The 17,225-nt window shown below is 43.8% G+C and overlaps 1 protein-coding gene and 1 long non-coding RNA gene across 3 annotated transcripts in view; one reads left to right on the forward strand and one right to left on the reverse strand.

Annotated features, from left to right (window-relative positions):
• CHN2 (chimerin 2) overlaps positions 1-14,514 on the reverse strand; it is a 318,704-nt gene extending 304,190 nt beyond the window's left edge. The window contains exon 1 of one of the 2 annotated variants that reach the window (XM_012447769.2): positions 14,441-14,514. In XM_012447769.2, the coding sequence (XP_012303192.1) occupies positions 14,441-14,489 (49 nt within the window). In that variant the 5' untranslated portion in view covers positions 14,490-14,514. Of the gene's footprint in view, positions 1-11,469; positions 11,489-14,440 lie in introns of those variants that run through there. The other variant, XM_012447770.2, reaches the window with a different exon arrangement.
• Positions 161-10,406, forward strand: LOC135276504 (uncharacterized). The gene is made up of 3 exons (XR_010344028.1): positions 161-304; positions 8,693-8,748; positions 9,339-10,406. It is a non-coding gene; the product is annotated as an uncharacterized LOC135276504 (long non-coding RNA).
• Positions 14,515-17,225: the final 2,711 nt, after the last annotated feature.

Genomic DNA, 17,225 nt, shown 5'->3' on the forward strand with positions numbered 1-17,225 from the left:
ATCAGGGGAATCGTATTCCCTTGCCAGTGATTGGTTCACATGTAAGCATGTGACAAAACTGCAGCCAATGAGGCAAAGGGAACTTTGCTGGTGGGGGGGGGGGTGGGCGGGGCAGGTGTGTCTGAGAAAGTCTTTCTTCTCTTCCACAGGGCCAGGAGGAAGAGATTTCCCCGACTCTGTTTCTAGATACTGTGCCAGGGGACTGCTGTTGTCATCTTGACACTGTAAAGACAATGAGGCTGAGGGAAAGGCCCCCCAACTAAGAGGGCAGAGCTGAGAGAAGCAGACAGAGTCTACAACCACGGTACCTCAGCACTTCTTCGTAGAGTTTTCTGTATTAGCGGCTGAAATGTCCTAACCGTTACAATAATTGCATCCTGGAATGGTCTGGTCAGGATGTGAGGAGGTGTGAATGTGTGATACGTGTTGGTGTTAGCATGAGAAACGTTTGCGTGAACAGCAGGTCCCAGGAACAGTGAGTCTTTTGTTAGAGATGGCTTTAGCCTGTGACATTAGAAAGCAAGAGGAACAAAGTCTAAAATATGAGATGTCAGGGGGGCTGCAGAGGCCAGCGCAAGGCACAATACCACCCCCACGTGTGCTGCTGTCCTAGGGGGCCCAGGGCAGGCAGATTTCACCTGAGGGAGGACCCAGAACAACAGAGCCACTGTGGCCCGTGCCTACTTCCTCTAGGGGTTGCCAGGAAAACACTCTGAATGAGACCTTAAGGAAGAAGTTCCAGTACTTGCTTTGTCTTCACACTCCCATGAATGGGCATTTATTTGTATTTGGTGGGGGTGGCTGTGTCAGTTCCCTATGGAAAAAAGGAGCAAAGGACATGACCAACTTGAAGGGGAGCCAGCCATCCCATAAATTCACGCAGGCCATTGGATACTGAAGCCTGCCCAAGAAAATAGCTACCCAGGGACTCAGTTCCCCAAAGACGTCTATCTTTACTTCCATTAGCTCCAGGCTAGGGCCAATCTTCCTCCAACTAACAAAGTATATCTACCTAGAGGAGTCTCTGTACTTCCCTGGAGGAAGAAGAGGACTTTTGCAACAACCTGGCACTTAAAACCAGCAAGTATTAAAAAATGCTCATGAGCTAGGTCCATTATAGCGAAAAATATATGGTTCTGGAAAATTTCCTATTTATAATCACTCATATTTTTGACGTGATCTGATGAAACACATTTTTTTCTTTACTTGTTTGAGGTAAAAGTAAATAGTATCAGAACCTCTGTGACAGCTACAAGCATGTAATACTGTAGTCTTTCCAGCAAAGTCTTTCTAGTACAATACGGTGATCTGTTGTGATCAAAGGGTGTCGGCTCTTTGATTAGAAACAACAAAAGAGCCAGCAGATGATATCCTTGGAAACGTCTGTACGAGCATCCATCTAGTGGGGGCATATGGAGGCAGCCACAGACGCATCAATGCACGAATAATAGTCGGGAGCATCAGGCACACAGTAGGGAAACTTGGTTCCTGGATGATTCACACTATACTTCGAGGTCATAGAGTTGTGCCCAGGGTTTAAAAAGCTGGATAAAAATCTAATTAACTAGTCATGAGAAATGCACTAATTGCTTTGCCCAGCAGTAGCAGAGAAGACCTGCTGCTCTCCCTCATTCTTCAGTGAGAAGGAGGGTGCCGTGGCCTTTCAGGGATACGAGCGAAGGGAGGCATTTCTCTAGTGGAGGCTGAGCTAACCAGCCCCAGTGAGGAATTCTCTGTGGAACTATCTGAGAAGGTCAGGGGCTGGCTGCAGGAAAAGATGAATGTGGAAATGAAAATGGAAAGAGAAGGGGCACCCCCATGTGTTGACCAAGTTTTCAGTGGATGTGGATTGAAATGTCTCCCATCTGATTACAAGCCTCCTGTCCAGGAAGGACTTGACCTATGGGTTTTCTTCTGTCTGCTCACGTTATGACTATTTCACCTTCTCTTTCATATATCAATTTCTTTGCCTTCTTAAAATAATGGCTTTATTGAGATGTAAATCACACACCCTACAATTTACCTGTTTAAAAGCAAACAATTCAATGACTTAGTTCATTCACAGATAGTGTAACTATTAACTATTACCACAATCAAATTTAGAACAATTTCATTACGGCAAAAAGAAAACTCATATCTATTAGCAGTCACTCCCTATTTTACTCCAAATCTCTCAGCTGCAGGGGACAACTCATCTACTTTCTGTCTCTAGAATTTGCCTACCTTGAGTGTTTCACATGCGTGGAATCATACAGTATGCAGTCTCTCACTTCTTCACTTAACACACTGTTTTCCAGGCTCATCCCTGCTGTAGCATGTATACAGGATCGCTTTTTAAAACTCCCTGGCCGGGCGCAGTGGCTCATGCCTGTAATCCCAGCACTTTGGGAGGCCGAGGCGGGCAGATCACAAGGTCAAGAGATCGAAACCATCCTGGCCAACGTGGTGAAACCCCTTCTCTACTAAAAAATACAAAAATTAGCTGGGTGTGGTGGCGCGCGCCTGTAGTCGCAGCTACTCGGGAGGCTGAGGCAGGAGAATTGCTTGAACCTGGGAGGCGGAGGTTGCAGTGAGCCGAGATCACACCATTGCACTCCAGCCTGGTGCCTGGTGACAGAGCAAGACTTTGCCTCAAAAAAAAAACAAAAAAACAAAATAAAAAAAAACCCTTTCCCTGTAGCTCTCCATGTTGAACTCACTTTACCATTTGTTTCTTCAGTATTCACTACTCACTCCTGCAATGTGCTTGTGAACCACAAATCAAGGTAAAAAGTCCTCATTCAGACAAATTCATGTGCTTCTGCTCAGAGTCTCCTGTAGCAAGTAAGTTAAAAATAAAATTAATAAAATAAGTTAAAAAAATAAAATTTCTAGGCTGGGCGCAGTGGCTCACACCTGTAATCCCAGCACTTTGGGAGGCCAAGGCAGGTGGATCATGAGGTCAGGAGTTCGAGACCAGCCTGGCCAAAATGGTGAAACCCCGTCTCCACTAAAACACAAAAATTGACTGGGTGTGGTGGCACACACCTATAATCACAGCTACTTGGGAGGCTGAGGCAGGGGAATCCCTTGAACCCAGGAGGCAGACGTTGCAGCGAGCCGAGATCATGCCACTGCACTCCAGCCTGGGGGACAGAGTGAGACTCTCCATCTGGGGGAGAAAAAAAATTCTAAAAGCTATTGAAGGCATGTGGCTAATGTAAACTGGTGACAGGGTCCTTGCAGAACTGATTTACATACAAAAGATAAAGAAGGGGCTACATTTGCACTCCTATGACCGTTGCTGAGTGCCTGGACATGCCAGACACTGCAGGCACCAAAAATCCAGCAGTAAACCAAACAAAAATAGCTGCCCCTGTGAAGCGGGTATTTTAGTGATCCATAATAAAATCATTTTAAAAAGAAAAGAAAGGGAAGAAGCTGAAAAGTAAGAGCAGTGGTTACCTTTGGAAGGAGGGAATGAAATAAGATGGGGAAGGAAAGAGAGAAGAATACAGAGGAAGACACAAGGCTAGGCAATGTTCCTAAACTGGGTGGTGGCTTTCCTAATAATTATGTGGCTATGCTTCATAACTTGATGCCTATTACTGATATTCTTTTGCATATATCGTATCTTACCTAAAATGTGTATAAATTTTTTTACCTAAAATAGAACCATTCCTCTAGATGGGAATGTGTAACAGTGGTGTTCCTTGGATTGACTGAGCTAATTTAAAATGTTGGGACTGCAGGACACACATTGGAGCCTTACACAGAGTAGAGAAATCCTACATTGGCACGATTACACGGCAAGGATTTGAAAGGCTTATGAAGAAGAGCAAGGTAAGGTATTTAGGAGAAACTTTTCCAGTTATCTTAGAAAATCATGAGCTCTGAGTGATCACTTATCACTCAGGAAAGGAACCTGTGGTGTATCTTATTAGAACATGAGCTTCATGAGATCAGGGATTTTTATGTTTGGTTCACAGATTTTCAAGTTTTCTTCACAGACATTCACACATTTGATTCTAACATCAAGTGTTATTAGCCCATTTTACGGATTAAAAAATAGAAACTCTGAGACTAGGTGGTGCTGGTGTTTGGACCAGATCCTCAACTTCCCAATGCTTGTAACTCAATGCCACCCTTGGAGTCTGTGGTTCAAGTGAACCCACATTAATTCATGAAACCCAAACACAGATGCTAAAAATAAGTTTCAGAGAGTTAAATTTAAAGCAATAGGAAGAAACAGCATCTGCTCTATAGGTAGAAAACCACTGAAACTCATTAGTATAAGAAGAAGCACAAGCCAGAACTACAGATGAATTCAGATGCGTTTACATTAACTCCTGAATGACAGCTTTACACTCAGCTATTTATGAAAAGTCAGATGTCTGCAGGGCATCTCCTCCCTGAAAGGCTGTTGTGCATTTTTACAAAATACCCTTCATGCTATTACCTTAGAATACAGAACCAAATAAGTACTGTGGCAATTACTACGTTCTTAAGCCAAATGACATCGTCTAACTCAAAATCATGTCTTACATATGTAATTGCCTAAGATTTGCTGTAATTCTATTCCTAATCTTAATCTCATATTAATTATTTCAGGAGCCTTTACAAAGCTTCTGTCAATTGATTTTTCCTCTGAAGAATTCATATTTTGAAAAAAGCCATGTGGATTTGTTTGGTGGCTTCAAGCAAGCATAGGACCTGGGCTCTCCTGAGACCAAAGTTCAACCCTAGGGTGTATTGACATCACACAGAACAAAAACTTCTGAGCCCTGGTCATTGGGTGTACCTTCAACCCTAGACACTGATCATGAGGGAGATCCAGGGAGGATAGTTGGCTAGAGCTAACCAGGCCCCCAACCAGAAATTAACAACTCCAGGGGTATATACTGAAAGAGAATAGTGCTCTCTGTGCATATGAAAATCAGCAAAATGTATTATTTACCAAACAAGGATTTGGTAATTTGGTAATTAATATGATTTACTGGATCTCACTGTCTCTGAGGACAAGCAGTGTAAAACAAAATGGCTAATTTTTTTGTAATAAAGAGAATTGGAATGAGCAAGTTAAATCAATATTAGGCAGCCAAATTATGTATATTAATATCTACATATCATTAGCATAATCTCGAGTGAATTACTTCATTACTAAAAGTAATGCTGGCCTGACTTTCCATTTCCCTTGATATTAACTTATATGTGATACAAATGTGGTGAGAAATAACTTGTGTTTGGAACCTAATCCACTTCCATTTTTTGTGTATACATATATAAACACAAACACACACAGACATACACATGTGTGTGCATGTGTATGTAAACACACATACTTATCTGTGGCAGGGCATCGTGGTACAAAGGCTATCAGACAAGAGTTTTCTACACACACAGAGAAAAATGTGTGCTTTGTTTCCTCAGCTTCTCTTTCCAGCTTCGTGGCATTGCAGGCTTTCTTTGGAAAGAGGGGTGTACATAAATCTAACGAAAATATATGAAGTCTAGAATACACTGAAGCCCAAACAAAACAAAGCAAAACAAAAAAATCTGTCTAAACAAGAATCTGTCAAATGTCCCAACCTGTTCCTCTTTATAGAACTTCAATGGAAAATCACTGTAAAGATTCACAAAAATTAAGGACATCTCCCAATGTCTGGGACTAAAACCAAACAGGGACCCGAGAATCAGGGCTGAGCTGCGTTGGTAAGTTTCTGCCTTGGTGAATGGAGGGTAAGCAGACGAGGCTACAGCCACTGAGCAGTGTAGCAACAGGTTTTCTATGGCAGATTCTGCAATCAAGGCTAGAACATTCTCACTGGAGTCATCCAGACCAGAGCTGCCCAATACAAATATAACATAAGCCATGTATGTAATTTCAAATATTCTAGTAGCTACCTTAAACACATTTTTAAAAAACAATAAAAATAATTTTTAAAATATATTATATTTAGCTTAATAGAGTCTTTTTTTTTTTTTTGAGACAGAGTTTTGGTCTTATTGCCCAGGCTGGAGTGCAATGGCAGGATCTCGGCTCACTGCAAACTCTGCCTCCTGGATTCAAGCAATTTTTGTGCCTCAGCCTCCCGAATAGCTGGGATTACAGGCATGCACCACCACACCTGGCTAATTTTTGTATTTTTAGTATAGACGGAGTTTCACCACGATAGTCAGGTTGATCTTGAACTCCTGACCTCAGGCGATCCACCTGCCTTGGCCTCCCAAAGTGTTGGGATTATAGGTGTGAGCCACCATGCCCGACCTAGATAAAAAATATTATCACCTAAACACATATTCAATATTTTAAAAATTATGAATCAGATATTTTATATTTTTTGGCTTTGTACTAAGTGTTTGAATGCTAGTGTGTATTTTACACTTGTAGCACATCTCAATTCAGACTAGCCATGTTTCAAGGGCTCAGAAAACCACGTGTGGCTGTCACATGGACAGTACAGGTCTAGGTCTTGAGAATCAGGTCCTTAGAGGTCTAAGGCAGCCATGCCCTCTGACTGATACTACAGGATGTCTACTGCGACAGCCACGCTCCCTGCTTCCCATTTCTTTGCCATCCCAACAGTCTCCTGTGCTTATTCCTTGGAAGCAACATCATATAAGAAAGCACATGTGGCATTCCATAAAATAGTAAGGAAGTGCTAGGTTTCACTTCCTTGAAAAAAACAATACCCAGCCCCTACTGAGGGTGCAAAGGGCAATGATAGGACCCAGTAAAATCCAGGAACTGGACCCCTGATGTGAAAAGAATTGCATAAGGTTATCACCCAAGTGCTTCTGTGATTCATAGTGCCCTAAATCTATGATCTGAGTTATGTCAATAAATAGTAAGCCACACATGTCAGTCATTTGCTTACTATAGTTTCTGAGTCCAATGGCCTCAACATTCACTTCTTTCTTGACAGTTACTTGACTCTTTAAAGATACCTTCCACCTTCCCATTTTCTTGCACTTTAGGATGGTAACAGAAGTTCAAGGAGAACTGCTTCCTTTTCTTAGAAACTGTCAAGTTCCTGCATCTTATTTGCATGCATTTCTCCCCAATTAAGTGTACTCAAAATTCCAAAAGATAACTTTATTTTCTAAAAACCAATGCATTTGCTTTCCCCTGATGTGGGCCTTTTGTAGAAGTAAAAATCTGTCTAGCTAGCTGCTGATGGCCAGGTTGGCAGAAAATCTCTTTTAAATAACATGGCTTGTATATACCACTAGCAACCTCAGTCCACACAGTCAGTTCTCTTTATGATGTTTTTAAAAGAGATACAATGATAAGATCCAATTTTTTTTTGGACACTTTTTTCCTCTTTGAGGGTGAAATTAGAACTCACAGTGGTTTATTTGAAAAAGAAATTGAGTTGCCATTAGGGAAACAGCAAACCACTTTTTAAATAAAGCTTGAATCAAACCTCAGGACTAGAGGAGTTTACCAACATTTTTAATTACCTTCCCCAGCATCATCCTCCAGCTGTCATTCCACAGTTTTCCTCAAGGTTATCAAGAAATTACTTTTTTAAAAAGTCAATTTGCAAAATTAGTGAAAGATAACCTGAACAGCACAAGGAGCAAACACAGCAACGAGAGCGCACCGGATCCGATTTTCTCTTTTTAGCTTGTTGATTTTACATTAGTTATGTCTCTGTCTTAGAAATACTGATCTAGCGTACCAATGCTGTCCAAGAGAATTTCCTGTAAAAAATAATAAAAATGTTTTGTATCTGTGTAGTCCAATACAGTAGCCACTGGCCATGTGTGCCGCTGAGCACTGGAAACGTGCCCAGGATAACTGAGGAACTGAGTATTTTTACATTTAAATTTAAATAGCCACGTGTGGCTAGTGGTTGCCACACTGGACAACACAGTTATAAGCAGTTAGGGCAGACCTAGGCCACTTAAATCTTTGTGTCTTTATAGGCACAACAGCCTGGTGATCTGAGGCCCATTTAAAATATAAAGCACTTTATGACTTCTTTCTTTAAAGTATTAAATAATTAAATAGAACAGCCTCTACGAGGCCAGACAGGAAAAAAAAAGTAATCTACAAGAAATTCTCTAAGGATGATGCTACTCTTTAGGATGAGCAGGAAGTGGGTGTGGGGAACATCAATGTCACAGGAGCTTGGGTCCTAGATGACAGTTCCAGCTCTAGCTCTGCTGTCAGCTAAATGAGCGGCATTAGACAGTTTCTGAGTTCCTTGGGCTCTGATTTTCTTATACAATGTTGGAATCTGTTAAACAACTTCCAAAGTCCCTCCTCACTCTCAGTCTAGTCGGTCCAGCTCTTATTTCTTAGGAGACTTAAATATTGGTTAATTTGAAATAATACCTTACACTGCATTACAAATAGGCTGAGGTTGAGTGACTTTGACAGGTCAAACTGTTGAAGCAAGGCAATGTTACAGTTAGACCATACTATATAGACTACATTCAAAGACTGGCCCCACAAAGGTGCATGATTAATTATAAATGAGGAGAAAAGCAGGTTATTTGCACAAGCAGCTAGTAGCTGGCCCTCCCAGAATGCACAGCTGAAAGGTTTGTGGCCACTTGATGACACACTCATCCCAGTTCTTCAGCTTCAGATCCCAGAGGACAGCCACCTAGGTCCCTCTGCAGAGCATGCTACCTGGCCCTACCTAACTGCCGTTTCCTCTAGCCATGGAGACTTTAAATAAACCTCTGCATGTGTTAGTAGCTTGGCGACACATCAGTGTGTTCTGTCACACCAACCAGGCTGTGCCAGAGACACAGGTACCCATCTTGACCCCTAACCTGAATCCATATGAGCGACAGAATACCAGCTTCCTTTCCCATGGGTCAAAGGGAAGGAGAAACCGGAGGGTGCCTAGAGGATTTGCAAACTATGAACACTAAAGAAAACCAAATGTGGGATTCATGAAAACATCTCTAAATAGAAATCTGACCAAAACATGAGAGAAGAGAAGGAGACAAAAGGAGGAAAGAGAGAGAGAAGAGAGAGAGAGAAGGAGGGAGGGAGGGAGAAAGGGAAGGAGGGAGGAGATGGGGGAAGGAGGGAAGGAGGGAAGAAGGGAGGAAGGAAGGAAGGGAAGAAGGAGAAAAAGGTGGGTAGAGGGAGGGGAGAGGAGGGAGGGGAGGGAGGGAAGAAGTGGGAGAGGAAAGGGGGAAGGAAAAAAGAAAAAAGGGAGGGAGGGGGAAAAGCCATTTTGTTTTGAAAATTAAATGACATATTTCAGAAGCCATGAAATGAGAATACATACATTCATAAAAGATAAATGATTGGTGGGCGATAGGGGATGCTATTAATCATATGTCTGTCTATCACTAGGTTCATGTCTTTTTCTCTGTATCTGCCTTGACAGGAATCTTGATCTTCTGGCAGAAAACTCTTCCAAAACCTTCCAACATGACACTGCTCGTGTATAGGTGTTCCAGACCGAATGTCCAGTTATTTCCACCATTGTGCAAAAATGGGAGACCCTGCCGAGCAGCAGATGGCCCTCAGCGAGGCTGACACTCAGGCCAGGCCCCAGGTGGCAGCTCTCAGAACACACTGTCCAGTTAAACCTGCATAGACTAGGCACAGAAAATACCTGGTGTTCACATCCCCCAAAAGTCGGCCAAATGACAGGGTCACGCAGGACACTTCATGGGTTAGTAGGGAGAACCAGCATTTCAGCAGAAGTATGCAAATCACTGGGTCCCCCCTGTCAAACACTGCAAATATGTAGCATGCTAAGAAAAAAATCTCCTTACCTCTCAGATTCTGTATCGCTCGGTTCATCTGAGTTGCTACAATGGACAATAAAATCTAACAAGTTAAAATAAGGTGTGGAATGCTCAGGAGAAAAACAAAGACTAGTGCTCATCTGAGTGAATAATTTCTCTCACAGAGTTTATTTTATCTCTGCAAGTTTTTTATTTGTGATATTTTAAATCGGAATTTGTGCATATGTGATTTAAAATAAAAAAGGCAATCAAATCTTTCCACCAATCTAGGTGATGTGAAATTTAATTATGGAGCAGTTATTATTAAAACAAAGGCAAAGCAATTTTTTACACATCATTTAATACTCCAGAAGAAAATTTCTGAAAAATCCACAGGTCCAAAAGAAAACTTCTCAGTGAGAATGCTTCAATAAGATATGCTATTTTGTAGTATTGGATCCACAGAAGTTCTAGTTAGACATAAATAAGTCTTGCCAGAATTACTATAGTTCAGTTTTGCTGTCTGCATCTAGAAATATGGAAGACAGCTATGTTACTGGTTACGACTGCATAGTAATGAGTAATGAAAATTCCTGCTTATTGTTTCTACATCATCACCAGTGTGACTCAGAAAACAGCGTGATTTACCTGGCAAACATTACTGCTATACAGAATCCAAAGAAATAAATACCTCAATCCATTCAGGAATATTCTTTTCCCAATTAAGGTTTTGATGACTGCACCTAATACTGACTTTTTATCTTTTTCTGTTTGCATTTTAATTAAGTCTGTGTCAACTTTATTTTTATAAGACAGTATGTTTATGTTTCCATATCTTAACTTCTTATCCCGGGGGTTCCTTTAATATTTAATGTTTTACCTTTTTCAGTTACTGGGAACATTTGAAGCTTCTTTATTGATTTGCTTGGGTTGATTTTTTTCTGGACTGTGAAATTATCCATTTGGCAATCATATTGCTAATATGCAAAAAGTTCTTATTTCAATTATAAGAGCAAAGATAACCCATGATTATTAGGAAAACTGTTTTGCAAATTGGCCGTTATTTCACAATATAACCAAGTACCACAGACTGAACTAAATGCTTAAGGATAAGAGCTTTTTTTTTTTTTTGCGATTTAAAATAAAGGTAATCAAAGCTTCCTGCTAATCTAGGTGATTGTGAAATTTAATTACTAGTAGTTATTAAAACAAAGGTAAAGCAATTTCTTTTACACATAATTGAATATTCCAGACGAAAATTTGTGAAGCGTTCTCAGAAAATGTATTTTTAAATTAATTGTAACCTGATTATTTCTTTTGTTATGTCTCAGTTGGTACCATAGAATAAACGACACACTTGGGTGATGTAGTTCAACAGCAGCTAGTGAGAGCAAATTCTCAGGAAAATCCGATAACTTTGACCTTAATGCTGAGCAAATTATTAGATCTTTACTCTGCAAACACAACCATGCCCAAATCTCCCACAGCGGTTCCTTTACGAGAAGTATAACCCATGTTGACTTCACCTCTCTCTATGCTGGATGCTACAGAATCAACTGTTCCTTTTTCACTGCTCAATTGCCCACATGTTCTAAGGCTTCCAGAGCTGTTCATCAAACCCACTGCTACCTGAGCAGAAAGAAAACTTCCTACATCAGCAACAGCAATGAGTGAGCTGGCAGCTCTGTGCACAATATTGCTTATGGGCCTGTAAGCCTAACTTTCCAGAAAGGAAAAGGATCAAGGGCTCCAAGAAAGAAAGTCAAAATAAGGCCATGAACTTACCCATCTCCAGGCCTTTTCCTAAGCTCTTCTCTTTCCTGAAATGTCTTTCCCTCCATCTGCTTTCCGGAAAAAATTCTACTCATCCTTCAAGGCCTAACTCATAGGACATTTCCACTGACCCCTCTAATTTGAGTAAGGCAATCACTCTCCTCTGCACTCTCCTCCACAGAATTCATTCTATCAAACTAGAGTAGAGGTTGCTGTTTGTGTGTTTGTCTCTGCTGCTGAATGATAAAGGAAAAGGATCTTGACTCTTCTTTCCATGCCAAACATTCAGGAATATACCTGAAACCTGGAAGACACTCACATGCTTATTTAACGGAGCCCAAAATTCAAGATCAAATTTAACGTGATGAAAGAAGTGGATTGTGTATTTGTTGGATTCATATCTGCACCTAAATTCTGAGCCCATGAATGCCTTCTTTTTCATTCCTTGAAGCAGTAAAATTTATTCCCATTAAGCATTTATTAAATGCTAGGCCCTGTGCTAAATACTCTACACATATTATCTCATTTAATATCCAAGACACTCTATGAAATAGGTCTTATTATTAGTATCAACCTCATTTACAAATGAGCAAATTGAGGCTTGGAGAAGTTAAGCAACTCACTCCAAGATACACAGCTGGTCGGTGGTGAAGCCAGAATTAAAAGACAATACTCCCAGAACTTCAGAGCTAGATGGAACCCTACAATTATCTTCCTTCCTTAACCTTCCTAAAGCTGAGGTTTATAACTTACTGCCTGGCACACAGTAGGCCCTTGTAAGTAGTGATTAGTAGATTGATGGAGTGCCTTAATTTCTCAGATTCAGGCCTTCGCCTGAGAGAGCCCAGCTGCCACCACAAATAGGCTCTATTATTTCTGCCCAGCACCTCTCACAGGTGTGAATTGCTTGTGTCGTCTGAATTATTCATGATCCACACAATGGTAAGTGTGCTTAAAAAGAGAACTACAAAGCTGTATTTTTCAAGACAAAGTGCCTGATTAATTGGGGAATTAGGCAGTATAAACTCACCGGCTAGGTTGATTCATGCCAAACAATACGTCTGTGCTCACTTTTTGAATTTCAGTTTTCACGTAAGTTCCCAGTTTCCCTTAGGATTAAACACCGGGGTAAACAAAGCAGGAAAAAGAACCATCGTGGGCATCTGTATCCTATCCGCCAAGCAATTACCGTCATCTAAATCTCATACTGGGTTGCTTCAGACCAAAGTATTCTTCCGAAGGCTGAGTTAGGATTTTCAATCAGGTTTCTTAAGCTATATCAAGATCTGAAAATTCAGATGCCACAGCAGCTGTAATTCATGCCACCAGTAAATCATGTGACACCACCAGCTCCTTGTCCTTTCTCCTTTCCTCTTTCCCTTTGCCCTACCAGTTCATTTTGTAGTGGGCAGTTTTCTGAGAGGGACAACCATATGCTAATAGAAAGCCAACACCACTGTATTTTAAATTCAGTGTTAGTCAACCAAAATGCATTGAAAAACAGCAGCGTGGTTTGAGGGTACTAAAAATAAGCTGTAGCATTTGCTGAGTTCTCAGAATTAAAACCACAGGCGGTCAACTTGTTGCTGCTCTTAATAAGCTATGACTTCTGCCCCACTGGCTGCTACTACCAGAAGCTTGAACTATATCACACACCTAACAACACCGTGTTTTTGATTAGTTGGCAGTGATCAAGAAAGGAAGTGTTATTTCCCTGGAACTGAACCTGCCAAGAAAGGTAACAGATGGCTTTCAAGAGATCACCTTGTGCCACGTCACAATTGCATGCATCTTAGTCAAATTCACTTTGCATTTATGATTTAATGAGTTACACATCTAAAGCTGTGGTTGCCTTTATGCCCAGCTTGCTATCCAATGCCTCCGAAAAGGTGTTTCTTCCATTAATTTTTTAATAATAATAAAAACAGTCCAATGGGACTTAATGTAATGTTAATATATAGAGCACTTCCATTAGGACTTCATGACCTTCTTGACCCTTAAACACCGTATACTACACTAAATGTCTTAGCAGCCATCCCTTTGGGTTTGTCATTAAAGTTTTCAATGACCAGAGAGGTAGAGGAATTCTACCTAATGCATCATTCTGATTAGAAACCTGTCATACTCTGAAACCAGTGGGTCTGCTTCTATTGACTCCTACTCCCTCGGATTCAATAGCATTTTTTTTTCCTCTTCAATTAGATCCAATGAGCAACCAGAGAAAAGCTGAAAGAAGCCTTCCCTTTTTGCTCAACCATACTTAAAAGGAAAAAAAAATGTATGCCTTGCTAGTGAAATTACAGACAGTAGTATCAGATAATGTCTAAGGAGTCAGTCTCTCTCTCTCACACACACACACACACATATCCCACTTGTAAATATGCCAAGAGTCAGAGGCTGGGCTCGACCTCCCTTCCCCTAACCCACTTCAATCAGGATCAGAAAGACACCTCCCTTCACTGCTGCTGTCTCAAACCCATGCCCAAACGAGTGTCTCCACGGAGCTAATTTCTGAAACAAACAAAGAAAATCAAGTCTGCAAGGAGCGAGGGTTTGCTCCCCTCTGCTCTGGATTTGGGTGCCCAGGGTCGCGGGCGCGGCAAGGCAAACAGGTCGGGGCGCTCAGCTTCGCCCCAACCTTCCCCGCCCCGCCAGTCCCAGCTCCCGCTGCGCCAGAAAGTGCGAGCCTGCCCGCTCCTTTCGCTTTTCGCCCGCTGCGCCCCAAGCCCCAGAACACCCGCGTCCGCACACTGAGGGCTCTGCCGCTCTCTCTCCCACCTCTGAGCTGTCAGATGTCAGGCGCGGGGGTGCTCTGGGCACCGAGGTGCTGGCGAACTAAACAAGAGTCACCCGGACGCCTGCCCCGACTCCGAGAGAGCGGGCGGGACGGCCACAGGTAGGCTCTGTCCATTCCAGGGTGCGGGGAGAGGGCGATGTGGGTGAGACCCGGCGCGGCAGCCGCGCCCGACGGGCTGAAACTCACCGGAGGACACCGAGGAGCCGGACAGGCTGGAGTTGCTGGACGCTGCCATCTCCGCGCGCCCCTCGCGTCGCTGCTCGCTCAGCCCCGGTGCGGGCGCCGCCGCCGCTGCCCTTGCCCGGCCGCTCGCAGCCTCCGCGGCCCCCAGCCCATGGCAAAGTCCTGGGGACGCGCAGAAAGCACCAGCCTCCGGACTCTGCCTGCACTTCCTGCTCCACCAGATGACGCGCTGCCGCCGCCGCTATTTATTTGTGGTTTCCGTCCCGCTCCGCGCCTTTGCACGCTTTTCTCCGGGTGTCAGGGGGTAGGTGGGAGCAGAGGGAGGCCGAGGGGCGGCCAGAACGGGCCCGAGCCCCTCTGCCGTCCGCGCTCCCCAGTGCGCGGCTGGGACCAGGGCGTCCCGGCGGCCCCGAGCGCCCCGCCGGCTCCCGCACCCTTTCCTGGGCTCCCGCCTCTCCCGCCGCACTTCGAGTAGCCGGGGCAGAGGCGGCGGGAGACAGACCGACAGAGCGACCTCCCCCTTCTCCCTCCGCCCCAACTCCGCTCGCGCGCACACAAAGGAAGGAGCGGAGACGCGGGAGCTCGGGGGCTGGTTCGGCTGCCGCGGGCTTGACAGCTCCCGCCACTGGGGCTGGAGGGGGAGGCCGCGGACTGCAGGACAGCGGGGGGCGGGACGGGGGAGCGGGTCTCCGGGGTGCTGGGGAGGCCAGCGGGGGGCGCGGGGCGAGCGCGGCTGCTTGAGCAGTGCTGCTCCCAGGGTTTGAAGGGGATGGAGAGGGAGGGTGTGGGGGAAGGTAGTGGGGCTCGCCGCGCCCCGCTGGGCTCTCGAGCGGCGAGACAGTGGGGGTGGGGGATCCAGAGGGCGAAGGCGGGATCACTAGGGCCACGGTGCTAGGCAGAAGGGACCCTGGGATGCCAGACCCACTGTGGAACGCTCTTTCCACTCCCCTCCAAATTGTCCTTTGTTGCTCTGGAACTGACAGCCCCTGCCCTGCAAGAAGGTGCGTTTCCTAAAACACCCGGGAAGCCAACTCAACTACACTTAAGTACCCTAGCCACGGACAGTGCCCGACGCGTCCGTGGGCCTCTGGGGCTGGCCTTCAAAGAAATAGAGCCGTCCAAACGTGTCATCAGGCCCACACAAAGCCGGGTGTCAGAGAAAGAGGTTCTCCGAGACTGTGCCTTGCAAAAGATCCTCACAAAAGACTTAAGACTTGGCAGCAGGTCCGACTGTGCCCTTTTAGGATAGGAGCTGCTCAGGTGTGTGAGAGAAAGAGATTGGATCACGAGGTGCGTGCCTTCCCCCGTATTTAAACCTAAATTAATTTCACTAGGACGAAATATCATGCAGATTTTTTTAAGTCTGTTTCACGCTCCCAGCGGGCTAATCGGCTATTTCAATCCTAAAGCAACAGAAAACTGTGAAATTTGAAGAGAAATTGTTAGATCAAAGGAAAAAGCAAACATTAAAGGAATGAAAGTACTCTCATTATATAGCAAAATGGAAAGTGTTCACATTGGGGTAGTTCAAGTTTTTAAAGCATGGTTAAAAGGACATAGTCAATTTAAAAATTATCAGGAATGACACAGAACAGCAGCTAGGCCCTGGGGATCCACATCAACCAAGCACCTAACCTACAGTGAATTATGAATCTTAAATAATCACAATGTGCATCACGTCACATTTTCTAGTTGATTAGAACTTAAAAAAAAAAAATGCCCTCCAGGATGCTATCCCAGTGTGTCTTCCCATTAAGGTCCATTTTTAAAAATGCAACTTGCTAAATTGTTAGGGGAGTGTGTGCAATCTACAGTCACGTGGGACTGTCTTCCTGTTCCTCATCTTCATGGACCTTGAAACAGCCCCAGCTGGTCTAAGGAGACCCAAGCGCCACCACCTTCCCAGCCCCCTACCACTATTCTTCTTCATTTTGTGGACTGTACGAACTGATGCGGTGCCTAATCTGGACATGTGACCCATCACACACTTGATTTGTCCATCAAAAGGAACTTACTGTTTCCCCAGAGTTCTTCTGATTGGTAGAAAGCAGCACTTACCTGTTTGACTAGTAATCTATGTATCCCCCCAGATCTTTAGATGGTAGACTATCTGATTTGGCTATGTAGCCCAGTAGAATTGTTACCATCTGGGCTTCGAAGACAACTGGGTTCAAACTCTGGTACTGTCACTTAGCTGCGACCTTGAGCAAATTACTTACACCTACTGAGCCTCAGTTTCTCCATCTGCCGCAAAAATCTGATCACACAAAATGTGAAGATTAAGATGCTATGTGGGCCGGGTGCGGTGACTCACGCTTGGAATACCAGCACGTTGGAAGGCCGAGGCAGGCAGATCACCTGAGGTCAGGAGTTCAAGACCAGTCTGGCCAACATAGAGAAACCCCTTCTCTTCTAAAAATACAAAATTAGCTGGGCATGGTGGTGTATGCCTGTAATCCCAGCTACTCAGGAGGCTGAGGCAGGAGACTTGCTAGAACCTGGGAGGCAGAGGTTGCGGTGAACTGAGATCGCGCCATTGCACTCCAGCCTGGGCAACAAAAGCAAAACTCCATCTAAAAATAAAAAGTAAAAAAAAAAGATGTTATGTGGAAAGCTGCAGTGTACCTGGCATAAAGTTTGTGTTCCAAAGTGATTATAAGTTGCTTACTTTAAGGAAGCAATGCATAGTTTGAACAACTTTTGCTTTCTTCATTGCATCTGCAAATAACTAATCAACTGTGACCTGTTCTTCTAGGGGGAAATGTCTTATCTTCAACCTATGGTTTAT

The sequence above is a fragment of the Aotus nancymaae genome, unplaced genomic scaffold (assembly GCF_030222135.1).
Source record: "Aotus nancymaae isolate 86718 unplaced genomic scaffold, 86718_ANA_hifiasm-v0.15.2.pri h1tg000025l, whole genome shotgun sequence".
NCBI classification, from domain to species: domain Eukaryota; kingdom Metazoa; phylum Chordata; class Mammalia; order Primates; family Aotidae; genus Aotus; species Aotus nancymaae.